Source organism: Corythoichthys intestinalis, chromosome 12, assembly GCF_030265065.1.
Source record: "Corythoichthys intestinalis isolate RoL2023-P3 chromosome 12, ASM3026506v1, whole genome shotgun sequence".
Classification (NCBI taxonomy): domain Eukaryota; kingdom Metazoa; phylum Chordata; class Actinopteri; order Syngnathiformes; family Syngnathidae; genus Corythoichthys; species Corythoichthys intestinalis.
In genome coordinates this window covers 51,805,155-51,819,643 of record NC_080406.1, presented here as the reverse complement: position 1 = coordinate 51,819,643, position 14,489 = coordinate 51,805,155, and the positions used below count along the sequence as shown (strand labels likewise).

Below are 14,489 nucleotides of genomic sequence, written 5' to 3'. Positions count from 1 at the left end.
AAACTGGGAGTAAAAGGTCACACGGGGTAATGTTGCTTCGAGTAATGTTGCTTTTTAGTGGGTAAATGAGGAGCAGCATTTAGTGTGTAAGCTACCTCATATGCTGTTAGCAGTACTGCTGACCAATTTATTAAGTCTGTGTGCGGGCCAGACGTTATTGATTTTATGACAGAGGCTGGGGGCCGGATGAAATTTGACCACGGGCCGCATTTGGCCCCCGGGCCGGACTTTGGACATGTCTGCTTTACACAGATCAGTCGTCCTGGTCCCTTTGGAGAAAAACAGCCCCAAAGCATGATGTTTCCACCCCCATGCTTCACAGTGGGTATGGTGTTCTTCGGATGCAATTCAGTATTCTTTCTCCTCCAAACACGAGACGCTGTGTTTCTACCAAACATTTTGGTTCCATCTGACCATAAACATTCCTCCAGTCCTCTTCTGGATGCCAAATGCTCTCTAGCGAACCACAGACAGGCCTGGATGTGTACTGGCTTCAGCAGGGGGACACGTCTGGCAGTGCAGGATTTAAGTCCAGGCGGCGCATTGTGTTACTGATGGTAGCCTTTGTTACTGTGGTCCCAGCTCTCTGTAGGTCATTCACTAGGTCCCCTGTGTGGTTTTGGGATTTTTGCTCACCGTTCTTATCATTTTGACGCCACGGGGTGAGATCTTGCATGGAGCCCCAGATCTAGGGAGATTATCAGTGGTCTTGTATGTCTTCCAGTTTCTAATAATTGCACCCACAGTAAATTTCTTAACACCGAGCGTTTTACCTATTGCAGATTCAGTCTTCCCAGCCTGGTGCAGGTCTACAATTTTGTCTCTGGTGTCCTTCGACAGCTCTTTGGTCTTGGCCATAGTGGAGTTTGGAATGTAACTGACTGAGATTATGGACAGGTGTCTTTTATACCGGTAATGAGTTAAAACAGGTGTCATTATTACAAGTAACGAGTGGAGCCTTGTTAGACCTCGTTAGAACTAAGTTAAACCTCTTTGACAGCCAGAAATCTTGCTTGTTTGTAGGTGACCAAATACTTGTTTTCCACTCTAATTTGGAAATAAATTCTTTAAAAATCAAACAATGTGATTCTTTTTTCCCCCACATTCTGTCTCTCATGGTTGAGGTTTACCCATGTTGACAATTACAGGCCTGTCTAATCTTTTCAAGTTGGAGAACTTGCACAATAGGTGGTCGACTAAAGACTTATTTGCCCCACTGTAAATGCTTGGGTGGTTGTCAACTGTTTTTACATCTGTGTGATTTTGACAAAAATCAGATCACATTTGATGGTAATTGTATGCAGAAAGTTGAAAAATTCCAAAAGGCTCATATGCTTTCATACCACTGTATTTGCTTGCAACAAGGATGGCTCAGCAAGGAGGAATGGGAGTGGTAAACTAGGTAACCCACCTAGGCAACATAAACCACTTTTAGGTCACAACCTGCCAGTTGAGGACCACTGATGAATTGCATAACAGTTACAGTGCTATATCCCCATTTCTGTCCAGAGAGCAGCAGTGTAGGAAGAGGTGAAGGAGATGGAAGTTGATTAGCATGAGCAGAGGTGAATTGACTATCAAACGGGGATGCCCCAGTTTTGATTTTGAATACTGATTGCTGATTTTTTTTTTATTTTTATACAGAAAGTTGTATTATGGTTTGATTATAGAGTTTAAAGCGCTATTTCTGACTTTATGGTAAGTGCTAAAAAAAAAAAAAATTTGGTTGCTCGCCAGTGCGCGAGTATTGTATTAGGTCTACTGACGCCCCTGCTCCAGACTGGCCTGGGACTGCCTCAGGACCCTCCTGGCAAGCTGGGAATTCTGGATTTCCCTGCTGAAGCTGCAGTGATCTGTCCTTGGACAAACGGAAGAAAATGAATGGATGGACTTATAGGAAGAATAAATAACACACTCGAGCTCCTTTGAGGGGACTGCATATATTTTCAATGAGGACATTCAGAGTATCAGCGATGTGTGGCATGTCAGTAAACACTCCAGGGAAAGGACGAACAAGTAAGGGAGAACTTAAATACAATGATTTTTTCCCCCACTAAGTATCCACAAAGGTGAGCGTGTCTGAATTGTGATATTTTCTTGTAATCTGGACAAAAAAGGTTTAATAGTTTTGACACAAATACAAACAAGGGGAATGCTACTTGGCTGAGTATGACAAAACAGTGGCTTGGTGACAAGACTGAAAACTGAGGGAAAAAACGGGGAATAACATTCCAAAAATAGATATTTATATGCTCAAATTTATATATATTTACGAGGTATCTATATACATTTCAAAATAGCAGACTCTGTATCCCTCCCCTCTTAAGATGTCCTTTGTCTTGAGGAGGAAAAAGAAGGAAAGCGCCTTCTTGAATGAATCGTAAAAATAACAACAAGAGGAAAATCTTGTCATCCAGTTTATTCAACAAGTGGCGTCCATGACAGGATAATTGTCACACCAAAAACCTCCAAACTTCACGAAAAATAGTGATAGTCTCCAAACCGTCAAGGGAAGTTGAAAAATACAATTAAAAAAAAAAAAGGTGTCTTTGTGCAACTCAAAAAGCTTCAGCTGTTCAGACAACAGTAGGTGTCCTCCTCGACGGATGCTTGTGACGCCCCCTTGTGTTCATGCCAGGTACTGCTGCATGGCCACCTTGGCCCTGTAGAGACACCAGAGTGTATTTTTGCTGTTTTGTTGTGATGAAGAGCGTGGGGGCGAGTTGAGGTTCTCACCTGTCACTGAGGTTGGCGTCGCATGCCTGTGAGAGTTTGTGCAACATGTCCACGAAGCCCAATTCCCTTAACTTGTCCTGGCGCTCCTGAGAACCTGAAAAAAGACCGGGAAAGACATTTCCTTAAAAATGATAGTGATCAAATAAAGATGAATGTCATTTGTTTCCCCCTGAAATGTTATGGTTTTGATTCTTAAACTGCAGCCCAAGCCCCAAATAAATTAAAAAATATATATATATATATATTTGTAAAATTACGCTCTTTCCTCTAAATTCTTGATTATGGTAGGCGCAACCAGTCAAACTCATGGGCGTCACCAGACATTTCAACGGGGCATGTTCCCCAGAATAAATTTCACCGGTTTAAAAAAAAATAAAAAAAATAAAAAATAAAAAATAAAAAACTTTTTTTTATAGACACCGTGTAATAGAGAATAATTGGTTTCGATTACTCCAATATAGACATGTGCCAATTACCGGTTTCAACGTATATCGTGGTATGAAAACGTCAAGGTTTCAAAACCACAAAAATTTTCCATCATACAGTCCCCACGGTATTAGTTATTTTTTACGTCCCAAAAATGCAGGGAGAGATCCCTCACTCGCAGCTGTGCTACACAATGGCTGGAGGAGGTGAAACTCCTCAACATTTTCCCCCCATCGAAGAAAACGAAATCGCTGCTATGGGAATACTTTGGCTACAGAAAAGTTACAGACGGCCGCGGCTTAGAGGAGGGGGGCCAACCAAAATATGTAAAACATGTTTTTATCTCTGCGTTCATGTTTGGGTGATCACCTATTCCCATGAATTGTCAATTTAAATGGTTCAACTGTACTCTTTACGTATCAGCCGTAAACTACTGTTCGCAAATTGAAGTAGCAGATTAGCATCTGTTTTTTAGCTAACTGGCTATGAATACATTGACAATTAAATGTGATTTGAGTGAGAGGCTCTCACTCGAGCTTTGTCTCATATTGTGTTAATATGATATGTGGTATTTAAACTGTATCAATACTGATGCTATTTATTGCTATTTGTTTATATGACCAAAATGAATAGAATCAATCTGTATTAATTAATTGCCTAGCTTTGGGATATAACCTATAAAAATGTTATATGTGTGCTCATCATGATTTCCAACTGTTTTACAAGCATTTTATTTGTTACTGCAGTCACTGTAATCTGTAACAATACGTCTTATTTTTTATTCCTATTTGAGTCAAACAGCATTACCCTTGCAAATGAATATTAGAAAGTTATTTGCTCACAGTAAGGATAAAAAAGCAAGGATGAATGAGAAGGGTAAGCTCGGGGACCCACCTAGGCAACACTTTTAGGTCACAACCTACCAGTTGAGAGACAATGATTAATTGCATAGCAGTAACAATGATATATCCCCAATTCTGTCCAAACAAAGTAGAGCAGCAAAGTTTAAGAAGAGGTTAACGAGAGATGGATGTTGATGAGCATGAGCAGAGGTGAATTGACTATCAACAAGGGATGTCCCAAACAAAACAAAAAAAAAACTTTTCAGAAACTTTATTTTGGTTTGATTATATATAGTTTAAAGCACTATTTGTGACTTTTTATGATCGATAAATGCTAGAGAAAAAAAAAAAAAAAAAAAAATCCTTGCTCGCCAGTGTCCCAGTATTGTATTAGGTCTCGTGACACCCCTGGTCAAACTAAATCAGAACAAAATTTGTGTGAATGGCAAATGTAGCGATTAGCAAATGGAATAGATAAGATAAGACATTTTTAGATGAATTCATGTTAGAAAGTTATGTGTTGCCTATTAGAGACATGGATGACCAACCCACTGAGCCTGGATGGATGGAATGATTAAGCCCTATTTTTACCGTCTTCCTCATTCCAGATGAGGTTAGAGATGCAGAAGGTGGCAGCGAGCTGGAGTTTCACATTGGAGTGACCCTGAGGGTTAGAGAAACATGTTAAACACTTCAAATATAGCCATACAGTATAATGGTAAGAGGGAGAAAACAAAAACAAAACTTTCAGATGTCCATACTTTTTAGACTGATAGTTTTTTTTTTTTTTTTTTTTTTTGGAGGGGGGTTTAAACAGTAAAAATCTGAAAACTCAATTGAGAGTGGGAATGTCAAGAGGCATCTGTCTCCCATAACCCGGAACAGTAGGTGGCAGGAATGCTCCAATTTAAGTTTGCCAGTATAGACCCTACCCACCGACGTCACAAAACCACGTGCTCGCTGTATAGTTCCGCCCACTTGTCCGTCATTTTGTCTCTGTATTAGCATTGGTTTCAATTGATCGAGGAATTTAAAATGCATTTCATGGAAGACCCGGTGCTTTCTGATGCCGTAAACTCACTGGATGTGTTGCATAAAAGGAGTTATGTGGAAAAGCTTCGTTCTATACAGTCGCCAGATCCATATTTGATGCCCAAATCGATGTTTTTCGACCCACTGTCTTCGCGCTGTCTGCCTGACATCTGCTTCGCTGATATTTACAATTATCTTGTCCACACAAAATCAGCCTATTCTAACGAGAATTTGAAAAACTTCAAGAGCTTGGAGGCTTATAAATACTTCGTTGCTGCTTGGGTGAAACAGGTCCTCGTCCACGAAAATTCGGCAGGAATCTATCTTGTGCTTGGAAAGGTGAGTTACGAAATTTTCAATTCAAAATCTTTTGTTATTGCTAACATCCACTGTCAAGTCTAATGTATTTCATGTCGTTTATCAATGGAGTTAAGGCTTTTAATGTTTATATGGTTTAGCGACAGCACTCTCACTACATACATACGTGTATGTTGTCGGCGATTAGCCTAGCAATGATCTTAATTGTGGTTATTTGTCAGCCCAAAACCCTCTAAGTATATCTTAAATGCATCTTACCGGATATAAAATGACTACTACATAGTCTGTGGTGATATTTTGGTGCCCAGTTTTCACGTCGAATTGCAGCCGTCCATTTCGCTCTCCTCTTTGGATCCCTCGGAATACGGTAAAACTTCAAGTCTCTCCTTCCATCTTCTCTGTTAGTGCAACCAACAGCCACACACGCCTTCACCATTTTGATTATTAATGTCAAGGAGCAGAAAAACACGCCGTAAATAGGAGGAATGTACGTAGCCGTAACAGGTTAACACTATGTTTTGACGGACAATTGGGCGGTACCATTCAGGAGAACGGAGTTGTGACGTCACGTGGGTAGGGTCTATAGGGGAGGAAGATAATGAAAATGTCTCAATCATGACCTAGTGCATTACACGGTGTAGGTAGACAATGCGCTCGGGTTGGGGGGGGAAGAGTCAGAGATGTGATTAGGTGGGGTGGAGCGTACATACATCAGCAATGTGAGGTGTACAACCCAGTATTATGTGAATCACTTGCAAGTGTTGATATGTTGACATCCTATTCCAAGCTGCCTGAATGCTAATTCTAGCACTGATAGTTTCTCTACTCGAGTGTCTCTAATTGCACCCAGTCCTGCGTGAATCCCATCAGACGTGTGATAGTCCTATAGACAAGTGGAAATGATGCGCTGCATCAAATTATTCTTGAAGTTTATTTATGTTTCACATCACCTAATATGATAACAAAAAATGTAAGTCAAAAAATGTAAGTCAACAATTGAAGCTCATGCAGAAATATTTAACATATAACATGTATGTTATTTTTTTCTGTCTTAATATGAACAGGTGAAAATGATAAATGATATACATATATTATGTGAACTGGTTGTTTTGAATCTTTGTAATTTTGTATTTTAAAAAAAAAAAAAACTGCAGGTTGGGGATGTCACAACAACGCCCGGGCTGCACGAACTTCTCGGGTTGGTATTTCCATTGTGTCAATAATGGACGATTTATACGAAGAAAGGTTTGATTATTTAAGGAAAGGAACATCAGTACTGATGTCAAAACCAAGCAAAAAATAAATGACAAACCATAAGACATTTAAAGGGTTGAGTCTGATGCAGAGTTAAAAGCCAGGGAATAAAAATGATTTGGATGATGATGTGACAGTGATGGGCCCTGATATTTAATGTCCTCTAACATGAGAAAGATGTGTGCGCACACGTTTGTTTTTTTATTTAACCTTCACATTTAATTGTCCGTGTGCAGTGTTGTAACTGTAATCTGATTACTTTCTTTCAGTAACGAGCAATCTAACGCGTTCATTTTTCCGAGCCAGTAATCTGATTAAAGTTAGTTTCCTCAGTGCCTGTGCGTTACTATTTTGTTGTTGTGTCTCATACTGTATGGAGAATGAAGAATACTGTAGTCATGTACGAAGAGCATTTGAATAGAAAATACTGCTTGAGTTTGGGAGTGACATCACATCTCACGTTTTCTCATCGGAAAAAAAACGGCTCATGTGTATTACCATGCTGTGTGCGCGCCGTCTGAGGATGCTAACAGTAAAGGAGCCGGAGAGATACAACAAACGGCTGCATTTGCTCACTGGAGAATACAGCCATTACTTCACATATCAGTCTAGTAAAGATGACATAAATATGCGTTGCAAACTCTGCGGTGGCTCAGAAAGACTGTCGACCGCTAAAAACTCGACATCCAATTCAACAAGGAAGCACTTGGAATTACAGCACAACGCAAAAAAACTCAAAACAAAGCCAACAGGTTACGAGACAGCCAGCACTCCTTCAGTTTGTAACCAGCCTTTCTAATATGTGTAATTATGTACATGTTATGAGTTTGTAATCATACGCGGAGTTTTACATTTGTGGGACTGGGGGAAAAGCATGTTGAAGACTGAAAAAAAAGTCAAAAGTTTGGACACACTTCATCATTTTTGCATTTTATATATTTTCACTACTATTGTAAATTCTCACTGAAGACATCAAAACTATGAACGAAAATGGGGAATGGCAAAAAAAAGTGAAATAACTGAAAACAGGTTTTGTATTCTACATTCATCAAAGTATCCACCTTTGAGGTGTCTCCTAACTTTTGGCCAATACTGTATACACACATATATATATACACATATACACATCTTGACACTGAGTTCAATCAACTGTTCAAGTTGTTGTTGGTAGCGTTTGGAAGCTTAGGTTTAAAGAAATTCTAAATATCCATCTTGCCTCCTCTGGTGTAGTTTTGGCTAAGCAAAGCAAAGGATAGTCTTCAAGGTGCTAGTCACATTATCTATTCGAAAAATGATTTTGACCCATTATTAAAACTTTACGTAGTAGGATTTTTGTTCATTTCATTAATTTTTGTTGTTTATTGCTTTACAACTTTTATAGACAACATTTTAACGGCTAGGTCTTTATTTCAAAGGGGAAGTTCAGAATTGTATTCACATTAGGCTTAATCTTGGGAATTAGAGGGGCCTTAATTGGTTATTGGAGTTGATTTAAACAAATTTCGTGCAGTTTGTGAGTTATTTGTTAGTTTTAGGGCTCCGGAATGACTAAGCTAGGGCGAGTCAATGGTGGTTGAAATCAGCTCCATCGACTAATTAAACCCCAGCCAACTCAAAGATTAAGCCTTATGTGGAAAAACTCAATTATACGCGATGACATTTTTCTGTTATTTTTATGTTGAGGCAGCAAAAGGAGAAAAACTGGTAAACAGTAACTGATACGTTATTTTTAAAGTAATTTACTTTGATAATAAAGTAATCAGTAACTAGATTACTTTTTTGAGGTGTAATCAGTAATCAGTAATTAAATTACTTTTTTAAGTAATCCGTGACAACACTGTCCGCGTATATCATCAATCGCTTTACATTCACATTTTTAAACGGGCACTTTTACACATTACGACGACTCTCAAGAACAACTGGCACACTTTTGAACAGGCATTTTACAGGACAGCTGTGGGAGAGCATTTCAACACTTCGGCCAATCATATCGCGAGAATGAAAAAAACGTCACTGTCAAGTGCAGGCCCCCCAAGCAGTTGGTGCCGCTGTTGCAAATAGTCTTATTTCAAGCAGGTTTGTCCTATGTTGAGACAAATGACGAGACAAATTTTACGTCTGATATCAAAAAGATGTTATGTCGAGGTGTTTGTATGTCGAAGTACCACTGTACATGAAAAAATATATAATTTTGTTGCCGCGAGCAACCCACACTAGCGTTGCGATTGACATAATAGGACCCCTGGATTAAACCATTTCCAGCATTTTCAAGTTTACCAGATATTTTGTTTTTGAATAGTTATCTTATTGTGTGTGGGTGGGGTATGATAGTGAAGCTCCTGACGAAAATGCAAAGCTCTGATTGGTCGGTTGAAAAAGGTCAGAGGTAGACAAAATGCGATTGAAGCCCGTTTTGAAGTGGCTCTCGTTCACCTCCGCGTGATGCATCGCTCTACGCTTGGAGGGGTTTGTTTTCATTGAAGCAGACTTACCATGTAGTATTTTATTTTCTGTAGCATGTCATCATTGGTCATGATGAGCTCCTTGGCCGTGCTGCCGTCGGCGATGTTGGCGAGAATGCACAGCGTCTGGTCAATGGTACGATTTAGTCACACAAACATTGTGGAGCATCCCATAATAACCATGGAGAACTCCGGCTACTCTCACCTGTTCTTTGACCTCCACACTGTGCTCTGCCTCCAGAATGAGCGTGACGGCCTGCATGATCTGCTTGCCATGAGAACTCATGATCTGATCGATGTGCTGACAGTAAAGAAATGTGGCAATTATAAAACTTGTGGCAATTTGCTAAAATTGCAAATGTTTTAATTTTTGGGGGGTTGATTAACCATGATAGAGTATATCTTAATTATGTGATGAAAAACTATACTATACTAGCCCCAGTGGCTAGACCGTTGGAATTTGCTCGGCTACGAAGAGACAAAAAACGAGGTTTACAGTGAGTTGTGCAAATCAATACCCACAAATGCAAGTTAGAGGAAAGTTAATGAGTATGAAACCTATGGTATGAACAGAACGTGAGAATTCATCTGCGTGACAATGGAGAAAAAAAAATCATAATAATGACAATTTAGCTTGAAAATCGTGTCATCATTAAATCTACCTAAAAAAAAAAATGTTATTCATGTCATTCAACCAAATTGTTATTTCTTGTGATAATCAGGATTAATAACTAACATATTGACCTGGGCCAGACCTGGACCAGAGGTTTTGATAGTGGAGCCAGCTAATTTCACTCATTATCCACCCCTGTAATGTATCTGATATAACACAATAAAGTGGCAGCGAGGTCTCGTGTGTGTACATGCGAGTGTTCTCACAGGACGTGTTGACAGGAGGTTCCGCAGCAAACCAAGAGTCTTCATCAGCACATTGCCGTCAGGGTCGGACAGTAAGCGAAACAGCTGCTCCGTGCCCAAACATTGAACAATCTCCACTTTTACCTTCTGATCTGCCTGGAAGGCCATGTTCTGTGTGTAGAAGTGCAGACACACCCAAACGCATACAGTTAGCAAAACCATTTCTGGTGATTTGAAGATGATTCGTGTCCAGAGGCGACATTTCTCACCATTAGGGCCCAGATTCCGTTGACCCGGAGAGCAGGACTCTCACTCTGGGTCAGACTGCACAGTAGTTCTATGACACCTGATTCAAGGATGGGCTGCACAAACACCCCCACAAGCATGCAACAAATAAACATGCATATTTAATGCACAAACACATAGACATGCAACACAGACACATATATTTAACAGACTCTCCCATGTCTATTTGGCTACATTCACTAGGAAAACAATGAATTAAAGAATATTGGTTTCATCCCCATCATTGGGAGAAAACATATTTAACACACTCTCCCATGTCTATCTGGCTACATTCACTAGGAAAACAATGAATTAAAGAATATTGGTTTCATCCCCATCATTGGGAGAAAAAAAAAAGGCTGCCAACTCTCAGAACCAGCTTATATGGCCTATTTTATCAATTTTGAGTAAAGAAGGTTTTAAAAACTTGCGTGAGTGTGTGTGTCTACCTCTTTACTGGGTGAAAACTCCAGCAGAAGGTTGCATAGTGTGGAAGACGCCATGACCAAGACTTCATCAGGGGCGTTTTGCAAAAGCTGCATAAAAAAACAAGCCCAACCAGCACAAGATAATCACCATATTAAAAAGTAAAAACTATTAATTTCAATTCCTCTACAGGGGATAAAGCAGGAATGTTACATTTCATTTTGTAATTAAAATGAAAATATGACTTCCACAAACCTTCATAAGAGGTTTCCACACAGCGTGGTCATGGAAGCTGGTCCGCAGCTGTTGTACTGACCGTGAAAGACTATGAAGACATCTGGAATGAGAACATGATAGTGTACAGTATGATGATTATATACAGTGAGGAGCAGAAGTATTTGCACCCCATGTAATTTTGCAAGTTCACACACTTAGAAAATTGAGGTCTGACATTTCAATCACATATGCATTTCCACTTATGGAGACAATCTAAAAAAATCTGGAAATCACATTGTATGATTAAACAATTTATTTGTAATTTACTGGGGTTCATAATTATTTCTACCCCTGAGAAAATCAGTGCTAATATTTAGTGCAGGAAGCTTTGTTTGCAATTACAGAGGTCAGACGCTTCCTGTAGTTCTTCACAAGGTTTTCAAATATGGAAACAGGGATTTTGGCCCATTCCTCCACACAAATCTTCTCTCGATCCGTCAGGTTTCGGGGCGGTTGTTAAGAAACACGAAGTTTCAGCTCCATCCAAAGATTTTCTATTGGATTGGGGTCTGGAGACTGGCTAGGCTACTCCAGAACCTTAATATGTTTTCCACGCAGCCAGTCCTTGGTCAGCTTGGCTGCGTGCTTCGGATCATTGTCATGTTGAAAGATCCAGCCACGACTCATCTTCAAGTCTCTGACTGAGGGAAGGAGGTTGTGGCTCACAATCTGACGATACATTTCAACATTCATCCTCTGCTTTTATACAGTACAGTCTTCCTGTCCCTTTTGCCAAAAAGCAGCCCCAAAGCATGAGGTTTCAGAGTGCGGATGGATGGTGTTCTGTGTATTGTACTCATCCTTCTTTTTCCTCCACACACGAGTAAAGTTTGCACCAGTAAATTCTACTTAGGTCTCATCTGACCACATGACTTTCTCCCATGACCTCTCTGCATCATTCAGATTAGAGCTGTCCCGACTAGTCGACGTCATCGATGACGTAAATGCATCAAACGGGCAAAACATACAGTCGACGGGTAATGACGGGTTAAAAAAAAAAAAAAACATGCGAATAAAGTTTAGAATGGCGGGCGCTCGCGATGCAAGCAGTTGATAATGGCACCCCCGAGGGGGCTGCTGTTATTTCAATGTGACCGGCATTGTCAGATTGAGCAAAGAGGAAGAAAGTGGGCGAGCGAGAGAGAGGGAGCAAGATCGGTGAGTTGGGAAAGTGCACGCGTAGCGCAGAGTTGAGTGAGTGCATCCCCACGTTTTTGTTTTGGTCAATAAGAGTATCCATAAAGAGCAATCCGACGCCTCTCGGTGTTTTTATGCCCGCCGCCGCCTTCCTGAGGAAGAAATCGGGACGAACCGACGACAACTAGCCAAGTGAATCGCCGGTTCACTCCACACTACGGCAAGGAGTTGAAAACACCGCCAATTACCAAAAAGGGCAGAATTGGTAACACGTGAAAGCGGCATAAAGCCAAAAAAGCAGACCAGAATAGCCAGAGCCTGGAATTATTTCAAGGAAAATATGGAGGGTGCCACTGTGTGTACTCTTTGCTAAGCTGAGCTCGCATACCACGGTAGCACGTCGGCTATGAACGAACACTTGAAGCGCCGTCACCCAAGTGTAATTTTCGAAGACAACAAGAAATAACAAGCTAGTGGATTGTAAATCCATACAACTTTCTAACGATTTTTTTAATGGAAGTTGCCTTTATGTGCGTCGTATCGATGTGCATTATTATTTAATAAAATAATTTATATATATATAATTATATATATTTTTTTTTAATTATTATGAAATTTATTAGGATCATGGAAGCTCCCACTTGGGGAAAATATATACATATATCATGTATGTATATACATAATATAATAAAAATATATATGGAAACAGCACTGGCCTGCTTACTGTAATCCATTACTGCACTAATGTTAGTTACTTTATATTATAAAGTATTATTGTGTATATACATATAGAAGTATACTATAAAATTAATAATATATATTTAATTTTAGTAAGTATGCGTGTCTTTCATTCAAAATAATTGTGGTAATATTTCAGTGTGCCCTCTACTTTATCTATTTTCAGGTTAAAACAAGTGTTGAACAGTTTTTCCCCTCCCCCAAAAATGCGGAATGCACAACAGAAAAAGCATCTGAATTCACACAAAGTATTCTGAAAATGGTTGTCCGGGACATTGCAATTCATTTTAACATTTATAACAATATAGACAATGACATACCACAAAAAGAGTAAGAATTGTTTCGACTCCTGTTAAAGAGGTGAAGTCACAGTGTTTCCGTTTAAATTTTTTTAGCACTAGTTAATGCCAGCAGCATTTGACCTCATTGCTTGTGATTTATTATTGATAATTATGTTATTTATTGATACGATAATAAAGAATGTAGGTGTTCCAAAATGTTTTTTTGTGAATTAATAAGCTTAAAAAAAATTTCATTATTAAAGTAGTAAAAAAAAATTTTAAAAAAATTATTACATTAGTCGACTAATCGTAAAAATAGTCAGCTGACTAATTGGGAGGAAATTCGTCGTTTGGGACAGCCCTAATTCAGATGGTCCCTGGCAAATTTCAGACGGGCCTTCACATGTACTGGCTTCTGAGCAATGCATGATTTTAAACCATTGCGCCGTAGTGTTCTAATGACAGTAGCCTTTGAAACTGTGCATCCAGCTCTCTTTAGATCAGTGTTTTTCAAAATAGTTGCCCGTTTCTCTGTGTTTTCACGAAGGCGAACAAAATACAGGTAGTCCACTGACGTTTTGAAGCGACGGGCATTTCATTTGGAGATGACGTTTAACCTTGCTTGGCACCATGGCGCTGTTTGATAGCGGCTCGTGTTGCGTTCAAGAACTGCTCGGATCCTCGACAATGTTTTGGAATAAAACACGGGGAGGATTGACGGTCGTCAGATATGGACAAAATGGAAAGGACACTTTCATGTATATTGACACTTGTCGAGTCTAATCAAATGACATACAGTAGACGTGTTGGGGTCCACATTGTCGCGAACAGCAAGGTGGCTGATGACGAAAAATTCGAGTGAAGTGTTTATTGGCGCACAGGCACATTACTCCTACATAATAATGAGACTATTGTCCTCGTAGCAATAGTACAACTTTAAATTCATAGTCGTTTTTTAAAATCAGTCGTAGCATCCTATCAACATGCATCATTAGTTTGTTTTTTTCACGTACGTCACTCCATTGATACGTGACATTTATTTATCTACTCTGCTGGTGCTCACTCTTTAGACATACCACAAAAAGAGAAAGAATTGTTTTGAAACCTGTTGGTAAAGTGAAGTCACAGTGTTCTGAATCTGTTTACATTCCATTCTTTTGCACTCGTTAATGCCATCAGCATTTGACCTCATTGTTTATTTGTTATATATTATTGTTATAAATTTGTTTAGTTGTACTTTAATAATTTAAGTGTTCCAAAAAAAAAAAAAAAAGATTTAAAAAAATTATGAAATGGGCTATTAACCAAATGCCATTTCGCCAACTGGCTCTCCTCGAGACTTACTGAGCAGAAAAGCCAAGTGGCTCTGCTTTCGACTGGCCAGTGTTTTAAGAGGACGCTCACCATTCTGAAGCTAA

General features: G+C 39.5%; 1 protein-coding gene across 1 annotated transcript in view; it reads right to left on the bottom strand.

Moving 5' to 3' along the window:
* Positions 1-1,933: 1,933 nt before the first annotated feature.
* Positions 1,934-14,489, bottom strand: part of armc8 (armadillo repeat containing 8) — a 37,401-nt gene continuing 24,845 nt past the window's right edge. The window contains exons 14-22 of the mRNA XM_057852863.1: positions 10,895-10,976; positions 10,663-10,749; positions 10,198-10,290; positions 9,950-10,099; positions 9,276-9,371; positions 9,101-9,196; positions 4,596-4,668; positions 2,737-2,830; positions 1,934-2,663 (exon numbers count right to left, since the gene is read on the bottom strand). Of these exons, the coding sequence (XP_057708846.1) occupies positions 2,630-2,663; positions 2,737-2,830; positions 4,596-4,668; positions 9,101-9,196; positions 9,276-9,371; positions 9,950-10,099; positions 10,198-10,290; positions 10,663-10,749; positions 10,895-10,976 (805 nt within the window). The 3' untranslated portion in view covers positions 1,934-2,629. The remainder of the gene's footprint in view (positions 2,664-2,736; positions 2,831-4,595; positions 4,669-9,100; positions 9,197-9,275; positions 9,372-9,949; positions 10,100-10,197; positions 10,291-10,662; positions 10,750-10,894; positions 10,977-14,489) is intronic.